General features: G+C 34.2%; 2 protein-coding genes across 3 annotated transcripts; one reads left to right on the forward strand and one right to left on the reverse strand.

Annotated features, from left to right (window-relative positions):
* Nucleotides 1-1371: 1371 nt before the first annotated feature.
* Nucleotides 1372-11506, forward strand: LOC107845653 (N6-mAMP deaminase). 2 transcript variants are annotated; one of them, XM_016690082.2, is made up of 11 exons: nt 1372-1594; nt 8064-8134; nt 8290-8381; nt 8470-8529; nt 9324-9566; nt 9660-9736; nt 9840-9909; nt 9999-10112; nt 10817-10883; nt 11068-11172; nt 11253-11506. In XM_016690082.2, the coding sequence occupies exons 1-11, from the start codon at nt 1509-1511 to the stop codon at nt 11375-11377; spliced, it is 1110 nt and encodes a 369-aa protein (XP_016545568.1). In that variant the 5' UTR covers nt 1372-1508; the 3' UTR covers nt 11378-11506. The 2 variants fall into 2 exon arrangements, with proteins under 2 accessions (XP_016545568.1, XP_047253835.1); XM_047397879.1 differs by having other exon boundaries at nt 9324-9736.
* Nucleotides 11507-13036: 1530 nt separating this feature from the next.
* Nucleotides 13037-16972, reverse strand: LOC107845804 (probable serine/threonine-protein kinase PBL23). The gene is made up of 5 exons (XM_016690288.2): nt 16556-16972; nt 15454-15635; nt 14851-15040; nt 14295-14686; nt 13037-13487 (listed from the first exon to the last, which is right to left on the reverse strand). Exons 1-5 carry the CDS (start codon nt 16668-16670, stop codon nt 13185-13187), a joined length of 1182 nt encoding a protein of 393 aa, XP_016545774.1. The 5' UTR covers nt 16671-16972; the 3' UTR covers nt 13037-13184.
* Nucleotides 16973-22606: the final 5634 nt, after the last annotated feature.

Here is a 22606-nt window from a genome sequence, read left to right on the forward strand (position 1 = left end):
CATTATAAGTGAAATACTGAAGGTTACATATTCAAATATCAAAATGAAAAAATTGATGTATAATAAAATAATAAAAACATTATAATAGTTTATAAGAAAGTAACTTTTGAAAATAATGTAGCAAAAATTGTTAGACTATTTGAGGAAGGACGATCTTCGCCTTAAGGGGTGATGTAAATGGATTAAAAACTAACTTGGAATGATAATGTAACCATATTTATAATTTTTGTTATTTTAGAAAATAACATGAGTAAATGATACTTCAAAATATTATTGTTAAATGTAATTAATGAAATAATCTCAATCAATAGAATAATGTTTTAAAGATGACTAAGTTTAGGTGTATGGATAATTTATATTTACGAATTTTATATTAAAAGAGATTAATAGATAAGAATATCAAATCAAGTAACAATTAAATTAAAGTTATATTTTGATCTCACAATATTAAGTAGTGGGTAACGTAGTAACAGTAAATAAAAGAACACAAAGAAAGAGTTAATATAAAACAAAAATTATAAGACCTATTTAAACATAAACATTTAAATACATATGACAGATGACTTAAAATGTGAATACAATATGTATAATATGTGGCAAAACATTATTATGAGATTTTTTTTTTAAAAAAATGAATGTGAATTTTAGGAGACTGTAATCCAGATAGATGAAATAGAACGTCCAGTAAACATAACAATAATTAGAAATCAATTATAGCAGTGAACTTAAAGATGATTAAAGATTGAACAATTCAAATTCAAAGTATTGAAGTCTTATTTTACAACGAGTACCCATGTCACATGATTATACATATTTTCTTAAATTTGACACATTCTTATTTATTTTCAGCAAAATAAGCTTCATCCTAAGGTGGATGTAATTCAATTCGAATAACATGAGAAGAAATTGACAATGAATTTTTTAATAATTAGAATCATGATATATTTTGAAATGGTGGTATAAAAAAACAATATAATTATAGTATTTAATTGTATTAAAATGTTATTTGATGATTGTGCATATGTATTAATATTTTATTGGTTAAGCGCCATGTCCCTTAAGTAAGAGATCGGGGGTTTGATCCCCTCTTCTGGTGAATAGAGTAAATTCTGTGGCCAGTTTTCTATCGTTTAGTGCGCTGATAGAGGAATGAAAGATTAGTCTCACGGCTGCCGGCTGCTGGCTGTGGGGACCAAAAAATAAAATAAAATATTTTATTAAGTATATATTATTAAATATATTTTATTAAAAAGGAAGATGATAATTATATTTTAATAAAACTTATGTTCAAACTATTAAGATTTTTTTAATTTTGTGCATCCTTCAGGGTATGGATACTAATTTAGAATAGATGTCGTCTTTGTACGGGCTTCTGCTAACTAGTCACATGGTAAGTAGTATCAATATCTTTCTCTGTATCACTTTGTACTTATCTGCAACAATATCCAGCCCCGAACCCAAGTGCAGTTCTTGTAAATTCCGCCATTTATTCTGCTAGGCTCAAGAACATGGGAGATATGGATTGGTGGGTGTCAATGCCAAAAATTGAACTACACGCCCACCTTAATGGCTCTATCAGAGACTCCACTTTACTGTATGTTCTCTCTTTCTTATCAATACTCCCTTGTTCTTGGAAAGTAGTACAAATAATATTTGTGTATGTTGATTTCTTGGGAACAAATGTTTTAAGTAGATAGTCCTACCTGTTCACTTCTTCCTTGATTCTTGGAAAAAAAATGAAGAAGAGATTCTTGGGTGTTATTCTTGTTTTCTCCTCTTTTATGTTAGGGGATGAAATCAGGTGGTTTGTTTTCTTTTTACTGCCTCGTCCCAATTTAAGTATCTTAGTTTGATTGAACACAGAGTTTAAAAAAGAGTGAGATTTTTGTTGGGTGGTTAACTCCCTCGGTCTGAATGTAAGTGTGTTAGTTTGATAGGGCACAGAATTTAAGAAAGAGATTTTTGAATTTTATGGTCTTAAATCAATATAATCTTTTAAATCTTGTTATCTTAAAGTTATTATGTAAGAAGTTGGAATTGGGAAACTTACTAGAGAGGGACTATCTCTTTGGGACAGGTCAAAAAGGAAAATAACACTCAAATTAGGATAGAGGCTGTAGTAATGGTGGGAGGGAAAAAGAGATAAATGGTTTCATAAGTGTAGGAGTAGATTTAATTTGATCAAAGAATAGAGTAAATGTTCCATTTAAGTTTACAAAAGGGGGTGAAATCTAGTTCATGACTAACCAAGAAGGCCAATAGCAAAACCACTATGCATAATGGGAAGCTTTTAAAAAAAAACTTATTTGCGAGCTTACCTGGTTTTTGTGCTAGTGGTAAGTACTCATTAGCGAGTATCTGGTCACTAATGATTCTAGATTCCACAACCTTTTTACCATAGTCTACACTTGTTTGTCTGAATGGTCGACCTTGCCATCAAGTTGTGTCACTCGATCCTTGAGTGTTTCCTTGTGTGGTAGCTTCATAATTACAAACATAGAAATTATTGTACGTAATAACATAAAAAGTGTTGGTTTCAGAAGATGAAATGTCTAATGTTTTTCCACTTGGAGAACTTATTGGGTTGTCTCTAGCAAGGAATTCGTTGAGGTGTGCAACCTGAGAAAAAAGTCCTTAAAGAAAAATATAAGAAAGAGTTTTATCATTGATGTGAATGTGATGTTGATAGTTTCACGTGCTAGTAAACATAATTGGCATTAGCTATTGCTGAGGCAATACTTATAAACATATAAAAAGTAGGATGTCTATTCCTCAAATTATTATCCATATAAATATATTGTGATATGTAATGGACCTTCTATTTTGTAGGACCTTTAGTTTTCTTTAGTTTAGGGATGTAAAGAATGGAACTTGGGCCTAACTCAACCCCAAAAGCTAGCTCATGAGGGAGGATTGTTCAAGTCCATATAAGGAGACCAATTACCATCCCTTTTTCGACGTGGAACTCTTAACATTTCTCTACATGCCTAGACCTCGTTAATTGGAGAGAGCAATATAATATGGAGGACCAACATCGGTGAACTAAGATTTGGAATGGGTGTGGCTCTGGTATCATGTAAAGAGTGAATATTGGGTCTATTTTTTGTTTAGAGAATTAAAAGGCTCAATGATATAAAAATCGTATCAAGAATTCACCCTACAAAGGTTCAATCAAAACCCCCAAAAAGAAATCTTACTCATAATATTGTCTAAAAAAAAGAATATAAAAAATTGAAATTCTAATTTGATACTTCGATAACGCTATCAATAAATTCTACTGCTCTTTCCACCTGCTCTTTCCATTGATAGTTCCTCATCCCAGAATAGATGTTTCTTTCTTCATTTAATCCAAGATTCTCTTTTTGCTTAGAATCATTGATTGCTGACTCGCTCCATGTGCAGTGTGAATCATTAATTGATTAACTTGATAGTTACTAGGTGGGGTAACACTAATTGGTGAGTTTTAGTTGTCTAGTTAATCATTCATGGTAAACAATATTCGAAAGACCAGAAAAAATCAACATAACTTCATTGAACGGATCAACTAAAAGATAGCTGTGATGGTAAAAATTCCTAATTAGTACGACTATTCCACTTGGACGACAATACCAATCATTTACCTTTGTTGTACCGGGGTTGGAGTTACTTTTGTTAGGGACAAAATGCATCAAAATCTCAAGTAAGGGACTTCCAGGATGAATTTTGTAAGTCCATCCTCCTACGCATATTTACGGAACTGTTTTCAAAAGCAACAATCAACTTGTTAAAAAAGGCTGTCTTTTGAAAAGAGTTCCAAAGCAAGGGTGATCTATGCAACCATAATGTATATTTTTTTTTTTTGAAAAGTTCTTTTCTTTTTTGAAGTGAAATGCTTGAACAAACTATTGAATTCCTTAACTTCACATGACGTTACTTCATCAGGTAGTTCATATTTGAAAATGACGCCTGCAACTAACTTTTGAAAGTGTTTGAGGTGTTCTTTAAAAGTATTGTCATTAACAGCCATGAATAAAAAATTGTATAAACGAATATTTTGGTCTGCTCTTAGATAAACTCTATCATGCAAATTTCGATGGCGCTTTCCGGAGTTGCGGATTGTCTACAACCTCGAAATTATTTGTTTGAATTTTTTTTTAAAGTCATCTCCTATTCCAATACACTTAATAGCATCACCGTAAATATTTCGCATATCATGTTTATCTTGTTAGTCAACCAAATACTAAATGAAGATATTTTTTTTCGAAAATCATTACTCCATTTTTCTTGTATATCCTAAGATCATGCTACTTTATGAGCCATGATGAGTTGATTTCATTCAATGTATATATAATTTTTTCAATATCCATTAAGTTTTGGTGCTCTAGTGTACTAACATTCATTGTGGATGTTGAATCCTTAAATTTTAACTCAAAATGAATAAGGTTACCTTAAATTTGTTTCCAATTTTGTAATGTTGGATGTTGTCGGAAAAATGACTCATTGCAATACCAAACTTTAAAATGTATGCGTAGGAGATTGAACTTTAAAATTTCTCTTGGGAGTCCCTTAGGTAAGGTTTTGATGCATTTTGTATCCGACAAGAGTAACCCCAACCCCGGTGTAACAAAGTTAAATTATTGGTATCGTCGTCTAAGTGAAATAGTCATACTAATTAGAAATATTTACCATCACAACTATCTTTTAGTCTATCCGTTCAATGAAGTTGAGTTGATTTTTGCTGGTGTTTTGATTATTGCTTACTACGAATTGTAAACTGGACAATATAATGATCCACATGACACATGGAGCGAGTCAACAATCAACGATTCTGAGCACAAAGAGTATCTTGGACTATATGAAGGAAGAAACGTCTATTTGGGTATGAAGAACTATTGGTGGAAAGAGCAATGGAACTTATTGATAGCATTATCTAAGCACCAAATTAGAGTTTTAATTTTTTATATTTTTTTTCTTAAACATTATTTGAGCCTTTAATTCTCTTAAAAAAAAGGTCAAAGATCCATTCTTACATGGTATCAGAGCCAGACCTATCCCCAAATCTTTATTTAGTGATATTGGGTCCCCATATTATATTCTCTAAGCTTCAGTTAACGAGGTCTGGGTGTGCGGGGAATGTTAAGAGTCCTACATCGAAAAGGGATGGGTAATTGGTCTCCTTATATGGATTTGAATAATCCTGCCCACATAAGCTAGCTTTTGGGGTTAAGTTCAAAATCCATTCTTTGCATTCCTAAACAAAAGAAAACTAAAGGTCCTACAAACGAGAAGGTTCTTTGCATATCACAATATAATTGGGTACTTAGAGGAATTGACGATCTTATTTTTCATATATTGATAAGTATTGTCTCAACAACAACTAATGCCAATTATGGTTACATTATTAACACAAAACTATCAGCATCACGTTCACATCAATGATAAAATTCTCTTTCCTTTATTTTATTTTAAGGACTTTTCCCATGTTGCGCGCGTCAACTAACTTCTTGCTATCGACAATCCAGTAAGTTCTCCGAGTGAAAAAACATTAGACATTTCATCTTCTAAAACCAACAACACTTTTATATGTTATTTGACGTACGATAATTTCTATGTTGCAATTATGAAGCTACTGAAACACTCAAGGATTGACTAACGCAACTTGATGGCAAGGTCATCCATTTGGATAAACAAGTGTAGACTATGGCAGATTGGCTGTGGAATCTGCAATTGTTGCTCACCAGACGCATTTACCACCTACATAGATACAGGGTAACCTTGCTAATGCGTGTTTTTTTTAAAGCTTCCCTTTATGCACAGTGTTTTGCTACTGGCGTTCTGTGTTAGTCATGAACTAGATGTGTGACCCCCTATTGCAAACTTGAAGGAACATTAACTCCATTGTTTGATCAAATTGAACCTACTTCTACACTTATGGAACCATTTATCTTTTTTTCTTCTCTCCCATCTTTGCTAGACCCTCTCTCCCAATTTAAGTGTCTTATTTTCCTTTTTGACCTGTCCCACAAAGAACGTCTTTTTATATATTTAGTAAGTTTTTCAATTCCAAAATCTTACATTGTACTTCCGCCTTCTCATTTTACTTGGCCCCTTCACTAGAAAAAGTTGTTTCAATATAGTTGTCTAATTTATGAAATCAAGAGAAGTTTATCATGTTCTTCTAATACTACCTTTATCATCTAATTACTATATAAATTATTTATAGTAAAATTTAATTTCCAAAGCATAATTATAGTCCCCGTTTGGCCATGAGAATTTTTTTCTTTTTTTTCAATTTCTTTTTTCATTTATTACAAAAGTGGTGTTTGGCAATAAGAATTCCAAATACAACTCCAAGGCGAAACTTGTTTTCACTTCCAATTCTCTTACAAAAAGTAAAAAAACAACTAGGGGTGTGCAAAAACCAAACCGACCGATTAAAATGTTATTGGTATTGGGTTAACGATTTTTTATTGGTTTTATAAAAATTTTTATTGGGTAAACAGTTCGGTTTCGGTTTTAGCTTATTGGGTTATCGTTTAAATCGATAACCCAATAAGGATACACTAAGTTATTGTTTTATCCCTATTTATGTTATATATTTAAATCTCTATCTATCTATCTCTATATATATATATAGAGAGAGAGAGAGAGAAATAGATAGATAGATAGATAGATATGTATATGCATATATATATTTATTCACAATTCAGTGATTCACAAAATATTAACCTAGTCAGGGCAACAAAGGCACAATATAAAGCTCAGCTATTATCATATTGAAAAGCTTGAAGCATTTTTAGCTTCCAACAATTAGGATTTAATTTTTTTTTCTAACTATCGTTCAGTTCAAGTTTGAAGATTCTTGTAAATTAAAATGCATTGTGTAGGATTTTGGCGGTAACTAAGATTTTGTTTTTTTATGTTAGTTGTTACTATTTCTATTTTATAAGTATTTTCTTATTAGTTAAATCGAAAACCGAACCGTTAAGGACCAAAAACCGATAAACCGAAACTGATAAGAAAATATCTTATTGGTTGGTTATTGATTTTAAATATTTAAAAATCGAAAATCGAACCAATAACATATAAAACCGAACCGAACCGACCGATGCACAACCCTAAAAACAACAACTCCAGTTTATCTTCATGGCCAAACACAACTCCAACTCCAACTCTAAAAAAATTTGATTTTCATGGCCAAACACCTACATCAGGTTTGTTTAATAAAATAAACCTCTAATAAATGCACCCAAGCCTAGTGGTTCAATGAAGTTGGTTGAGCACCATGAGGTCTCAGATTCAATTCACAACAGAGACAAACACTAGGCGATTTCTTTTCATTTATTCTAGCCTTGGTGGACAGAGTTACCTGATACCTGTTGCTACCTGTTGCTGTTGGGAGGTTGCAGGTATCTCGTGAAATTAGTCGAGGTGCACGCAAACTAGCATGTACATCACGGTTAATAAAAAAAATAAACGTCTAATAAATAATTTCTTAAGGGGATTGCCAAGTCAACATGGCCAAATGAAATGGAACGGAGGGAGTAACTTTAAGGGGTCGTTTGATGTGAGGTATAAAGGATAAGTAGTCCCGGGATAAAATAAAAGATTATTTTATCCCATGTTTGGTTGGAGGTATTAGTTAATACCGAGATAACTTATCCCACCATTTACACCATAGTGATGGGATAAGTTATCCCATATGCATGGTGGGATAAGTTATCCCGGGTAATCCAATTATCCCAAGATAACTATTTCCAAATCAAACGACCCCTAAGTGTATTGGAGTAGGAGATGACTTCAACCCTAAAAGCTAGTTCATGAGAGGAGGATTGTCCAAGTCGATATAAGTAGACCAATTACCCATCCCTTTTCCGATGTGAGACTCTTAACTAGGGACATACCATTAAGCAATGAATTTTGTTGTTACCTGTTGAGGGAGTTCGACTAGACTTAGACTACAAGTTATCCATCAATTACCTTGTTTTTCTTGGAATTCCCTTTTTTGAGTTCTGAGTTGGCAATTGGTCTTGCTTTAGTTGTATTTTCCAATAACCTCTCTGTGGTTCAATCTTATTCTGCAGGGAACTTGCTAGAGAAGTGGGTGATAAGGGACTCGTACGTTTTCCTGATGTTGAGCATGTTATCTTAAAAGGTAAGACAATATTCTTCTTGTGTTTTTCATATTTTTGATGTGGAGCATGTTATCTTAAAGCATAAGCTGATATATAGTAATATTTCAAGCTCCTTTTTTTAACTTCCTTTTGAGTATCTTGAAACTTGCCTTGAGCTTACCTTTGGGTGATTCAGATGATCGTTCCCTTACCGAAGTGTTCAAATTGTTTGATTTGATTCACATTATTACAACTGACCATGAAACTGTAACCAGAATTACTAAAGAGGTACCCTATTGTGCAGTAGCTGAAACTTTCATAACATGCAATGAATGTTGCAATTATTTGATTCTTTTTGTTGTCACTATGAAAATAGGTAATTGAAGATTTTGCTGCTGAAAATGTTGTATACTTGGAGCTAAGGACAACTCCCAAGGTACTTGAACTTTAACATCAGCTTGATCAGTAGGCTCCTAATTTAGGGCATTATTGTGCTTGTTGTTACAATGGATATATAAATTGAGAGAATTATGATAAGTCAACCATCAGCCTTGTTGTCTTGGCATTTGGAATCAAATTTAGCAAGCATAGCTCAGTTAAATTAAGTGAAAATAGATACTTGACATTATGCTTTGATTTTAGCTTCATTTAGCTTATTACCACTAGTTTTTCGAGATAATTATTTTGTGGAAGGGTATAAAAGCAGGAAATATGATGCAAATGCTTTCTTACGCATTTAATTCCATGTATTTTGTACTTACTTAAAAGGAAAATGATTAGTTGGAAAAGCTGTTAAGTTCACCTAAAAGATGTCTTTGCTGGTAAATCCTTATTTTCAGAGAAACATGATAAAATTCTTGATGTTGACGTTGCTGTTTAGGATCATGTGTCTTTTTAGTTATCCTAGGTTTGTTATCTTTCTTATTATCTAGGTATGACTCTTATGTTATTGTGGCTAAGTTCATAGTGTGTGTTTTAAATCATTTATTAGGTGCATGTCTACGAGTGTTTCTTCACACCTATAAAAGCTCTCCTTGTGATGTTGTTATGTAAAAGTGGAGTTTTTCTATATATGATATTGTGAAGGACCCACCTAAGATACCAACAGCTGCATCAACAGTTCAGACCTCCACAAGGATCCTTCACATATGTACTGTTCTAGCTCATTCATAAAAGACTATTATGATATGTATAGATCTTATTTTTGATATATGTCTTTTCTGAATGCAGAAAAATGTCTCCAAAGGGATGAACAAGAAGTCATATATGGAAGCGGTTTTAGACGGTTTAAGGGCTGTTACTTCTGTTGAAGTTGATATTTTTAATGAACCTAATTTTGATTATCCTGCTAATGCCGGTATTTATGCTCGGAGCAATGATGGTGCAAGCAATGGATCAGGAAAAAGGAAAATATACGTCAGACTTCTACTCAGTATTGATCGTCGTGAAACAACAGAAGCTGCAATGGAAACTGTATGTTCCTCAAATCTGATGCATAAAGAGGCTGAAGGTATATATATAGACCTTACAGTCCATGGCTTGCTAACTTCTTTGTGGTTGGTGAAGGTTAAGCTTGCTCTGGAAATGAGACATTTGGGAGTAGTGGGTATTGACCTTTCTGGCAATCCTGTCATTGGTGAATGGTACTATTTTGCTCATAAAAGATTTTGTATTGCATATTATTCTTGCCTTGCATTGTCAATAGTCTAAAAAGGTTTGAGTTTTTTGATACTTTTTGTCTTGTAGGCTAACTTTTCTTCCTGCTTTAGAGTTTGCTAAAGAGCAAGGACTTCTCATTACCCTTCACTGTGGCGAGGTGCATGTGGCTTCACTAGTTTGTCCAGCTTTTATCAGTATCACACCGTTATCTCTCTGACTGGTGTATTTGGTACTTAGTGCTATTAGGTACCCAATCTTATGGAAATCAATGCAATGCTAGATTTTCTTCCTGCAAGAATTGGTCATGCTTGTTGCTTTGGAGATGAAGAATGGGCAAAGCTAAAATCCTTAAAGATACCGGTTAGAAATTTTGCATGTGCATTTCCAGAGTTCTAGGACATTCTTTTTTTATACAATACAGTCACGCATATCAATGATTGAGCAAATACTTGACCAAATTTCCTTCCTACCCTAGAGGACTGTATACGAGATGATATTTCTCCTTTTTCTTGATTACCCTGCGTATTTGCTGTGTAAAGAAAACTGCTGGATGTTTCCATCTAGAGTACCACCTAGCGTTGTCAAAGGCATGCTTAAGTGAGCTTAAGCCTTGAAGTGAGTCACAAAACATGTTGAGTGTTTCACCCCGCATAATGTGAGCTCTAGCATCGTCATCAAAGCCCTAACACACTTTTTGTTGCCAATGCGCCTCTCTTGAAGGGTAGATACTAAACAATTGATATTCACTTTATTGTAATTCCTTTTTTCAACTTCCTTGTCCATTATATTTGTTATTTATGCTTATTATTACTAGTCTTGGACTAAACATACATATTTGTTTTTTTCCCTCCATGTGCTCCATCTTTCATTGAAGTCTATGCTTTATTTGTGTTTAATGCTTTAACAGCGGTTAAAGCTTCAATAGAGCTTATAGGTTTTTTGCTTATTCGCTTTTGTTAACACTGAGACCAACAAGATGCAGAATCTTTTTTGGTGGTGGATTGAAATTCTCTTTGCCTACTGATCCTTCTGGTCTTGTCACATTGTTTTCTATGTCATCGTAGGTTGAAATTTGCTTGACTTCCAACATCAGGACTGAAACAATATCTTCGGTGGATATTCATCATTTTGGTGAGGTTTCTGATTATCTTTAGTTTATACTTTTTGCTGTATCTAAATGTAATGAGAAGCAGAAATGTAAACCTTCAGTCCACTATCCCTCCTGTCCTGTTGCTACTCGTCATCTTTGACGAAGTTGTTTCTTATGACACTAAATACTTTGAACCAAGTGCATAACCTTAGCTCTGACTTGCAGCCGATTTATATATAAGTGGACAGCCCATTGTCCTCTGCACTGACGACTCAGGGGTGTTCTCTACCAGCGTATCTGGCGAGTATAGCCTTGCCTCTTCTAGTTTTGGTAGGTATTACTTTATGCAGACGTACCTAGTAGTGTTCTAGATTATGCTCTCTCTAAAACCTACGTCTTACATTATAAAGGTATACAAAAGAGGGAGATGTTCCAACTGGCTAGGAATGCCGTTAATTTTATTTTTGCTGGTAATAAAGTAAAACAGGAGCTGGAGCAAATATTTGATTTAGCTGCAAAGAGCCTGGAGTTCTGATGAGAAATGTATCAAAATGAACAGGATTATTCTTCAGTTATTGTTATTATAATTGGAAAGTGAAACTGTCTTATTAAATGGAGCGACATAAACATTGAAGATTTTTATAATTGACTCCAACTTTCCTGAGATCGCAACATTCTTGTCATTGTTTATTCTCACTTATTTCTTCTGTAACATTTGTTGGTACCTTATGAAGACTTCCAAATATGCGAATATTTCTTGTTGTATCAGAGTTTGACATTAGTTGGGAAACAATGCATATCAGCTACTTGTAATCAGTTAAGCCAAACAAGCTAGACCCAGCTACTTGTAATCAGTTAAGCCAAACAAGTTAAGAGCCGAGGGTCTATCAGAAATAACCTCTCTATCTCATAAAGATAAGGATAAGATCTACGCACACCTCCGCCTTCCCAGACTCCTGTTGTTGGGATTACACTGGGTTGTGTCGTAAAAATATTATGTAAAGAATGCAGATTTACTGATTGCTAAGGAGCACAGACGCAACACATTAAGTTTACCCCAAATTATCTTCTAGACAAGTAGTTTTTGCAAACATAACTATGCAAGAGTCTTGGCTTTTAACTAAAGCATATGTATAATTCTCCTTGAAGCAAAAAAAAATTATCAGATCCCAACAATAACAAAAACCTAAATTAACATCTTTATTTTCACGAACAAGAAGAAAAGAACATAAAAGACGAAGATGTGATACAAAGCCAGCAGCATCACTTGAACTACCATTTTTTTTTCATGAACAAGAGGCCTTCACAAGGCTCTATTGAAAAAGTACAGTTTGTCTGCACGAAGCATTTCACGCTCATGTAGGGTTGGGGATAAAGGCACCACCTCAAGAGAGTGTGACGTAAACGGCCTACTTTAAGGCACGCATCAGTGGTTGATTTCACAACTCGAATTTGTAACCTGTAGGTCACACTGGAAGCAACTTGTCAACTTTACGTGTTGTGCCAAGACTTCCCTTCCTCTGTTGGAAACAGAAGAAAAGAACATCCAAAGACGGAAGATGTTATACAAAGCTAGCAGCATTGCTAACAGGTCTCTTAATAAAATGAATACAAGTGATCTGGTGGAGGTTGGAGCAAGGGGGAGCATAGGATCACTTCTGAGGAAAGACAGAGAGTATTTCAGAAAACTTGAATTGGAATGTAACTGGGCTTTTATTGAATCTCAGAAGACGAATAATTATATGAAAATGGATTCCTGTGGTTGCAGTTGTTGGCATAGTTTCAGATCCTGTATGATGAAATGGAAAAAGAAGAGAAGAATCGACAAATGTCTTACCGCAATATGTTTTATGGTTCCAGAGGATATCATTACAAAGAAGGGACTAGTCCGGTTCAGTAACATAGAGGCGGATTTAGAACAGGTTCTGTGGTTTTTACTGAATCTGTACTTCATGCCCTAACTGTGTAAGTATATACACATATGCGAAAAAGCATTTTGAATGTATATACATATAATAAGATCACACTCATTCTGAACCAGCCGTCTCTAGATTCTGGATTGACTCTCTAGCTACTGGAATCTTGAGGTCGGTCGTAGCAGATACGAGGATGAAATAAAATTAATGTAGCTTTGATCTATCAGCTTTCTTTAGCTTTCTACTCATGGTTCCTGACTGGAATTTAAGAACTAGAATTTCTTGTCAAAAACTCAAAAAAATCTTTTATATTTCTCAAACATCAAAAAGTACAGAAGTCTACAATCAGCAAAAGCTAAAAAGGCTGTCTTTTTTCTGCTTTTCTTGGCTGGAGAAAAAAATGGTAAAACAGGAAAAAAGAGTACTTCATCTTATGACACAATTAGTTTCTGTTGCTAAGTCCTCCGTTGTTAAGTCCTTGAGACACAACTCATCAGTACTATCCTCTGGTTCTGATGTGCTAACTGTATCTTCATCATCTCTCGGCACGGCTAAGTACTCAAGAGCTGTAACAACATCACAAATCAGAGGTCTCGTGTTGGCTTCGTCTTGGAGACACATATTTGCAATCGCAAGAGCTTGACGAAATTCCTTTACAGGGTAATTTCCTCCGAGCAATGGGTCAGCCATTTCAGTGAGCTTGTTCTTGTCTTTAAAAAGTGGTCTGGCCTGCAAAAGTGAAAAAAATGGTAACTAACCTGTCATCACATATGCAGTATATATAACATAAATCCCGAGATATATGCCATGTCTTTATCTAACAGTAGAAAATGATTCAACATAACAAGCTCAAAAATCAAATTTTGCAGCTCTTGTTTTGGCCTATGTCTTGATTATACGTGGCAAGTGGGCTGGTTCGATCACTAAGGCAATGAAATTACACTCAATGACCTTGGAAATGGGTGGTCTTGAACTTTTGACCCTCACTTTTCTCCATGGGCAAACCTTCAAGGTCAAAAGTCAATAGTGTTGACCACGGGATAGGACCAATTCACCCTTCCCCTGGTGACCGCACCTAGTCCAGCCTTGTTCAGAATTATAGTCAACATTATGCACTATTGTACTTCTGCCAAAGGTTCAAATTGTAGATTAACCACAGGGTTAAAAGGAAAAACAGAAGAAATATCTAGACTGCAGTAAAACATATTAGGGATGGCAACTGAAATGGAAGAAAGGGATGGCTTATCAATGTTAAATTATCCAGGATACATCATTTTAGGTATGGAAAACTAACTATAAAGATGCCAAATTTTAAGCTTATTCAATATGAAGGGGAGTCTTGTAGCAATAGTAAAGTTGTGACCGTGTGACCTAGGTTCGAGCCATGGAAGCAGTCACAGTCACTAATGCTTGCATTAGTATAGGCTGTCTACATCACACCGTTGGGATGCAGCCTGCTAACTCGGATGCTTTTGTGTACCGGCGGCCTTTTTAATATGAAAGAGTTAAAGAAAGGTAGTAACTTCATCAACTAACCCAAGAAATCAAGTTTTGCTCCCCTGGTGGTCTTGTATTATCAATAGCTCTTCTCCCTGAAATAATTTCCAACAGAACAACTCCAAAACTATATACATCAGATTTAGATGTCAGCTGTCCTGTCATAGCATACTCTGGTGCACAGTATCCATAGGTCCCCATAACCCTTGTAGAAACGTGATCCTCGCCTTCCGCTGGACCTAACTTTGCAAGCCCAAAATCTGAAAGCTTTGGATTAAGGAACCCATCTAATAATACGTTGGATGCTTTGAAGTCACGATAGATTATCTTAGGATTGGCGATATCATGCAAGTATTCTAGTCCTTGCGCTGCGCCTTTAGCTATCTTCATTCTGGTATACCAATCCAATGGCTTCATGTTTGATGGCAAATCTGAGGAGCATATGAATTAGTAAGTATGTCTGATCAAATTTGACAATTTTTTTTTATACAAAACAGCAGTAGTTCATAGATCGCTTTACTACTACACTCTAGTGATGTCTTAAGTTCAGCTCAATGGCGTAAGGATAAAAGACTGCAAATTAAGTTATGCATACCAAGAAGATGATCTTCTAAAGATCCATTCTCCATGAATTCGTAGACAAGAATTCTTTGGTTGCCATCAGCACAATATCCTATCAGATTGACAAGATTAGGATGGCTAACAAGACTTAAAGTCAAGACTTCTGCAAGAAATTCCCTGTTTCCTTGAACTCCATTCCTGTCAAGTTGTTTGACAGCAACAACCTGGAGACACAAAACTCATTTGATATTGAAACCGAAACAGTTGTTCTATTAGTAGTTAATAATCTCAGGAAAAGAAGGAAAAAATAAGAGATAATGGTCAAAAACACATCTAAACTATCTTTCTTTTTTTTTTTTTGTGAAAACACCCCAAACTATCAACATTCTCTTTTCCTACCTGAATCATCACCATCTATGTATTAAAACACACCTTAACTATCAGTTGTTCCCTTTTCCTACTTGGTGATCATTTACTGTTTAGGTAAGAAAAGGGAACCACTGATAATTGAGACATATTTTAATACATAGGTGGTGATAATTTAGGTATGAAAAAAGACCAACTTATAGTTGAGGTGCGAAACTCGCGAAAAAACGAATGCTTAGATGTGTTTTTGACAATTAAGAAAAGGACATACTTTGTCAGTTGTTTTGAGGTGTCCCTTATAGACCCTTCCAAATCCTCCTTCACCAACTAGAAGCTCAGGATTGAAGTTGTCTGTCGCATGAGCCAACTCGCGGAATGTGAATACTTCTGCTGAAATGTTTACATTGCCATATCTAAGTATATCTTCAGCAATCAACTTCTGCTTGCTGACCCCTGCTCGGATGTTCGAATTTCAAGTCATTTATGCACTATTTGGTGAAGAACAATTTAAAAGCTGGACTAGTCAAGAACAAGTTTAAGAATTGAAGGCTACAAACAACTCCTCAATGAAGGCAATTTAGAATACTACTGTTAAAACAACAGCACACGCCTCAATTCCATGCAAGATAACGTCAGATACACTAATCCTTGTTCTCCATACCGTTCCATTTAAGTAACTCTCATTCCAATGTTATATGAAAAAAAAATAAGAATAACAAAAAGATAGCAATTTCCATCATTAGAAGTTCTTTTTACATTTTCTACCGGCATACAGATCTCTTACAAGGCTAAAGACTCCTAGAAAACATTGTACCTAGGGTAAACAGGCTAACATGACTGAAAAACTTAATCTTACTTATTTGGTATCGCCAATATAGATCTTGTTTCTTCAATCACATCCTATTTTTCGTTAAATCTTCATGCATGCCAAGAGATTATAGGTCCCTTCCAGACAAATTCCTTCCATGTGATTTTATGTCTATATCGTCTCTATAAGCACCTTCTATCACCACAGTTTCAAACCTATGGTTGAATGCATCTGGAGGTTGAGGCGAGACATGATCAAACTAATAGCTTCAAGTATTAGTTTATCATCTACATGTGGTACTTGCACCTTCTGTTGGTTGTGCTATTTAGATATCAATGTCTCTAATAGCTTCAAGTAAAATCTCAATACAAAGGATCTTATAAGGATCTCGATCATCACAAATTCTTTATTGACCTCGGTATATTCACAGATAAACATAAATACATGTGGAATAAAATCACTAGAATTTCAACAAATTCATAAATTTAAATATGTAATTGATTTAACGTAAAAGGTTGAATCCATTAAGTTTAAATCTTAGATCTGCTTGTCGAAATATCTCAACCTGGATGCATAGTAGCACTTCTAAGAATGGTGGCCAAGCCCTCTGAATCATCATATTTGCCGGATAACGTTTCATTCACAGAACTCCTAGAGGATTTCAAGTGAGTTTTCCTCATTTTTCTTGTAGCTCTTTCAACTGAAAAAGAATTGATCAAATTCTTCCCTATTCCCTCCGATTTGGTTTTAGCAAGACAATTCTTTTATACCTTGCAAAGAAAAAACCAACAAAAGTTCTTGAATCTTGATTTTCATTTCTCCTAATTCCTTCCAAAAAAAAAAAGAATTAACGGAGAAATGAATCAACCAAGTAGGTAATGTAGAAGGGGAGGGTGAAGAAATTGATCCAATTTCAATGGAAAAAGGGACACTTAAAATTTTTAAGATAAAAAACAATGGACTACTATTTTGCATTTTTAATTGAAAATTTCAAAGAATTAGATGTAGTAGGAAAGAGAAAATTTTATCCGATATTTGTGTACTGCTATATGTAGTTTGAATGGAGTGTGGAATTTAAGGCCTATTCTATCTTAACTAACTTTTGAACATCTAAATAACAACTAACTTTTTGCTAGGTGATCCTTATTTTTTTACCATCTTTATACACATTGCTCCATTAGTTAATGTAAGATTCAATTATTTGTCTGGTTAATTTTAGCTAGTATACTTCATTTAACTTTCCTTTCAAATTTCTTTTACTTCACCAACAATATAGGTAGTGTAATCTCACGAATAGGGTTTGAGGAAAGGTGATGTGCATGCATCCTTATTCCTACCTTGTGACAATGAACACACCTTAAATAAAGCATATAAAAACATGAGACTATAGTTAGAAAATAATGAAGAAAAAAAATGGCCACAACAAATACTTTGATAATAGAAGCAAAGAAATCAAGTTCCCTTGTTACATCCATATAGTCGTACTGTCTTTTGAATCCATTCCCCAGTTTGAATCTTCCCGTAGCTTCATTGTGTTGTCTATGATTTCTGAGAATGAATGACATGATTTTTTAGGTGATCAAATGAAGATTGGGTTTCAATTTTGAAGATTTGAAATTTGAAAAATATTTTATTAAAGTCAACATTTTGGATTAACGAGGTTGGTTTCGAGTTTTGTCAGTTCTATTAGGTTCGAAAGTTGATTCTTAACTTGGTTGGATGGTTGATACGGATCTCGAGGTGTTCAACAGTAATTTGAGCCTTTGATTGGATTCTTGAGTTTTAAGGAAGCTAAATTTGACCATGGTTGATTTTCAGTTAAGAAGACCTAGTATCAGTGATTTAATGATTCTAACACGTCCGAAACGTCTTTAATCATCGATTTGCATTATTGGTTTCGAGGGGTCTCGGATAAGCTTTTGGTGCTTTAATGTTGTTAATCTTAAATAGTACCAACTGAAGCAAATGATCTTTAAATAGTGTTTTGATTGAACCATTAGATTCATATTCTGATTTTGGATCCATTAGAAAAAGTTGTGTGATAAGAAAGTGCCCCCTAAGCTTATAGGCAAATTCTATAGAGTGGCAGTCCGTCCGTCCATGTTGTATGGAGCAGAGTGTTGGCCAGTCAAGCATCCCCACATCCAAAAATTGAAAGTGGCGAAAATGAGAATGTTGCATTGGATGTTTGGAATTACTATAGGGGACATAGTAAGGAATGAGATTATTCGGGAAAAGGTGGGAGTGACTTTGGTGGAGGACAAAATACGGAAAAGAAGGCTGAGATGGTTTGGGCATGTGATGAGGAGGGGTGCGGATACCCCAGTTCGTAGGTGTGAGAGACTAGCTTTGGATGACTTCAGGAGGGGTAGAGGTAGGCCGAAGAAATACTGGAGGGAGGTGATTAGACATGACATGGAGCAGCTTCAGCTGACTGAGGACATAACCCTAGATAGAAAGGTGTGGAGGACATGAATAAGGGTAGAAGGCTAGTGTGAGTGTGTGGGTTGTAGCATGCAATTAGGAGAGATCTTATGTAGCCGGGGAAATAACCCTAGTACTGTGTACGTAGGTGGGTGCCCTTTTTCTTATGTCTTAGTTCCTATTTGTCTTATTTCGTGTCGCCAGTATTTTCTCATATTTCGTATTTCTACGATTACAATTTTTAGCATTTCTTATTCCTGATTTTCTTTTATGTCATCCATCCCCCTTATTTACTATTCTTTATCTTGAGTCGGGGGGTCTATCGGAAACAACCTCTCTACTTCTTCGGAGGTAGCGGTATGGACTGCGTACATCTTACCCTCCCCAGACCCCACTTTATGGGAATACATTGGGTTCGTTGTTGTTGTTGTTGTATGTTTCTTGTATAAATATCGGGTACATAATTGTACCTTTGTTTCATTCATTTTTCAGGGATACCCTTTAAGTTTAATGCTTTGGTTTACAAATTTGATGTAAAGGTTGAGATTTTAAGCCCTAAAGATAAGTAATTGAAATTTACTGGTGTGAGTTTGGCTTGTGATTAGATTTCATTGGTTTTTGGAACTTAAGTCCACATGTTATGGATGAACCTAGTTTGACATCAAATCACTGATTTATCAATTATATCATCATTTAAATTGCATTTGAGCATGAAAATTAGAAATTTTGTGCCTCAAGTAAAGAAATTATATTTTGATAATTTAAAGGTCGATTTGAATTTCATTTTTGTTGAAATTTTAGATTTGTGTTTCTCACCTTATGGATGATTTTGAAAGAAAATTATAGGTCTAACCTTGAAAGCTTAGGGTTGATTTTATGAGCCCAAAGTTGAAGTATTATAATATGAGTATCAGTAGACTCATATAGAGTGCATTTTTTATAGATTGAAAGTATGTTAAGGTTGTTCGAAATGAAAAGGTGCATTTATAAAGGTTTGTGATGTATTTACATGATATTCGAGGTAGGACATGGCTTATGTTTCTCAAATTTAGCTAGGGTGATAACAATTTATATAAAATATGTCATGCATTGTGCGGATATTGAAAAGAATAATTATTGTTGTGAAATTTGACATTGAGATAAAATTGGTGTGCATTTCATGACTGAAAAAATACTTCTTTGTTGAGTTTTACTCAATTTATGCATTTTATGAGTTATTTTACCAAGATAAGTATCGCATTGAAAACTATCTGCTTAAAGTGATAAAATATGACATAAGAGAGTGAATTTGAGAGTAAATTTATCATTAAGGAGGCTTATAGTCTATGGAAATTTTGGTGAAAATGCATTATTTTATACTTATTGCATGTAACATTTATTTTATTGTTGTAATCATAAATACTCATTCATTCCCATGGATCACGTGAATGGAACTATAGAAATAACATTTTGAAAGAAAATACTAATTTTAGTCTCGATTTGAATCCGAACAAATGTATTCATGATTTTAGTCCTAATTTAAGTCCATATTCGATTCTGGACAGATGATACCGATTTTAGTTTTGATTCAAGTTTTCACATACTATATATTGATGGAGTCCTAGTTCAAGTCTTGACAGGAAGTCTTGATTTAAGTTCAGGTAGGGTGTATAGACCTTGCGAGTCCTCTATGAGTTCTACCTCATAACGTATTGTATAAAGGGTGTGTATATCTATAGGATCATTGACCATTGCATTGAATTGCACACTTTTTTATTTGTATGTCTTGTCTTATTCCTTATTGCCTATTATAATTGAATTGACAAGATCTTTTTTGAACGCAACACTTACAACATTCTTTGTATGATATAATTATTAACTCTTTCTTGATCGACCTATGATGTCTACTGAGTATGCATGATTTTGTATTCATACTATACTTGTTGCATCTTTATTGATGCATATCCTAACACTAATGGGCCCAATTGATTTTTGGTCCGATGTGATACTTCTTTGAAAGCTTGGGTGAGCTACTTGACATCAAAAGCAATGTTATACTCTCTTTATTTGTACTTTCATGTTGTTATTATTTCAGACATATTTGTAGTATTTTTGAGATGATTGTATTCAATTACATGCTTTTGTACCGGTGACACCAGGTCGTAGACATGCTTTATTATTTTCACACTTCTATTCTATTTATAAAAGTTTAAATTTTGAAATATACTTCTGCTATTTCAATTTCTTCTGAATATTGACTTGATAATTGATTGAGGAGAAGGGTTAGCTTACCTACCAGCGAATTTGTGTAGGTGTCATCATGACCTTATATTTTGCATAGTGATAATTTGATATAAGAGAATCTAGGTTCAACAACTACAAGAATAATGTCTAATAAAGTCTTACATATCAGCGTGAATACGTTTGTTGCTTATCTTCAAAAGGCTACATGATATTTAAAAATTGTATTCTTTGCTTTTTTTTATATACGCTCTTGGTCCAATAACTCTTAAATTTTCTCACTCTATCTCACTGATGGTGAGGACAAGCTCTCAAATTCGCCTGCTAATAATTGAAAATAACAAGTAAGGTATAGAACAAGAGGTTGTAACGTGGTGGACAATCTTGAAAATGAATAAAATAAAGATATAATCATATACCCAATGATTATAAAAACTCATTGAGAATCACCTAAATGAAGCTTCCTAGCTCCTAAAATGTCAAAAAGGGATTGGCGCTTAAAAGGCACTTTGTTCTTTAAAGCACCCTGGTCAAAGGTTCAAACTACCACTAAAGTGGTCAAGTGGCAGCTAAAGCGGGCCGGTAAAATGGCCAATGGCTGCTAAAGCAGCTACACCAGCACCAACAATTTCAAAACTTATCTTTGTACCTCAAAACTCATTCGAAACTCTATAAACATGAATCAATAGTGAAAATTGACCATAAAACATGTTTGATCCTAATAAAATCATCAAATTTATGAAAAGAAGTTGTACAACAAATCAACTCCCAAAAAACCCTTTTAGGCTATTTTAACTAATTTCTATCTAAGAGATTTAAATACAGAATAAAGACTCGGGGACCAAACTAACAACACTACTAATCTAAAATAGATATTTCAAATCTAATAAAACTATCAGAATTACCACCTAAGCTCGGATCACCAAATATTGACCAAGGTCAAATTAATCATTTTAAGATTATTCAAAACCACAAACTCATATAAATCACTTCCAAATGTCAACCATCCCCACAACTTATAAATGGCATTAAACAACTACGAAAAAAATCAAAACAATCAAAATACAGTAAGAACTAAAAATCACCGTGAGGGTTTTTACATTATCTACCACTGAGACACACGTTAGTCCTCAAATGTAAAAGAAAAAAAGTCCAAAATAGACAAAAGATAGAAAATACCCTCATAAACCTCAAGCAAACACTCCAAAGAAGAATCACAACTATAAAACTATCAGTCTCATTATAGAATTAGAATCTTTCACATAATAACTCACAAGCTCACAAACTAGCATCTAAAGCTAAAATCTCAATAAAGCCGAGTTCCTCTATTTTCAAATTTTATCTATACCCCAAAACTGAGTAGATCATACTAGATATTCTAAACATACTCAACTAATCTAAATCTTCTAAGGACACCATAAGTCATTGAAAATACTGCAAAATAAAAAATCATCATTGAACCCACAAAATGCCAAGAAACCCATGAAACCACATAGCCACTCATCAAAATATTGAATCAGCCTACTCAAGGATGATACCACAACTGTCAAATCAATTAGCACTATATTCTCAAGCTGAAGCAACTAGGCCAAAAATCGATATCAAAGCCACACAAAACCTCAAAAGTAACACTTAGCATATTTAGGTTACTTTACTATAGTCATATCCTTATGCTTAACCCTTTAGGGAATCAAGAATCATCATAACACTCTATATACTATAGACATAAATGCTCTACATGGCACTAAATCCTCATATAACTCATCACGATGATCCATGTAGTCCTTAAGACCCGAATGACATTAATCAACTTGAAGTTCTTAATAATAGGTAGAATAAAGAGCCTATCTAATCATCACATATAAGAAACCAATCATATTAAGGACAATGAATTCATAGGAGAAGTGCAATAATAACTATATCTCATTTATTGATTCCCAAATTATAAATCAAAAGTCAAAACTCGAAAAAG

The sequence above is a fragment of the Capsicum annuum genome, chromosome 10 (genome assembly GCF_002878395.1).
Source record: "Capsicum annuum cultivar UCD-10X-F1 chromosome 10, UCD10Xv1.1, whole genome shotgun sequence".
Classification (NCBI taxonomy): Eukaryota; Viridiplantae; Streptophyta; class Magnoliopsida; order Solanales; family Solanaceae; genus Capsicum; species Capsicum annuum.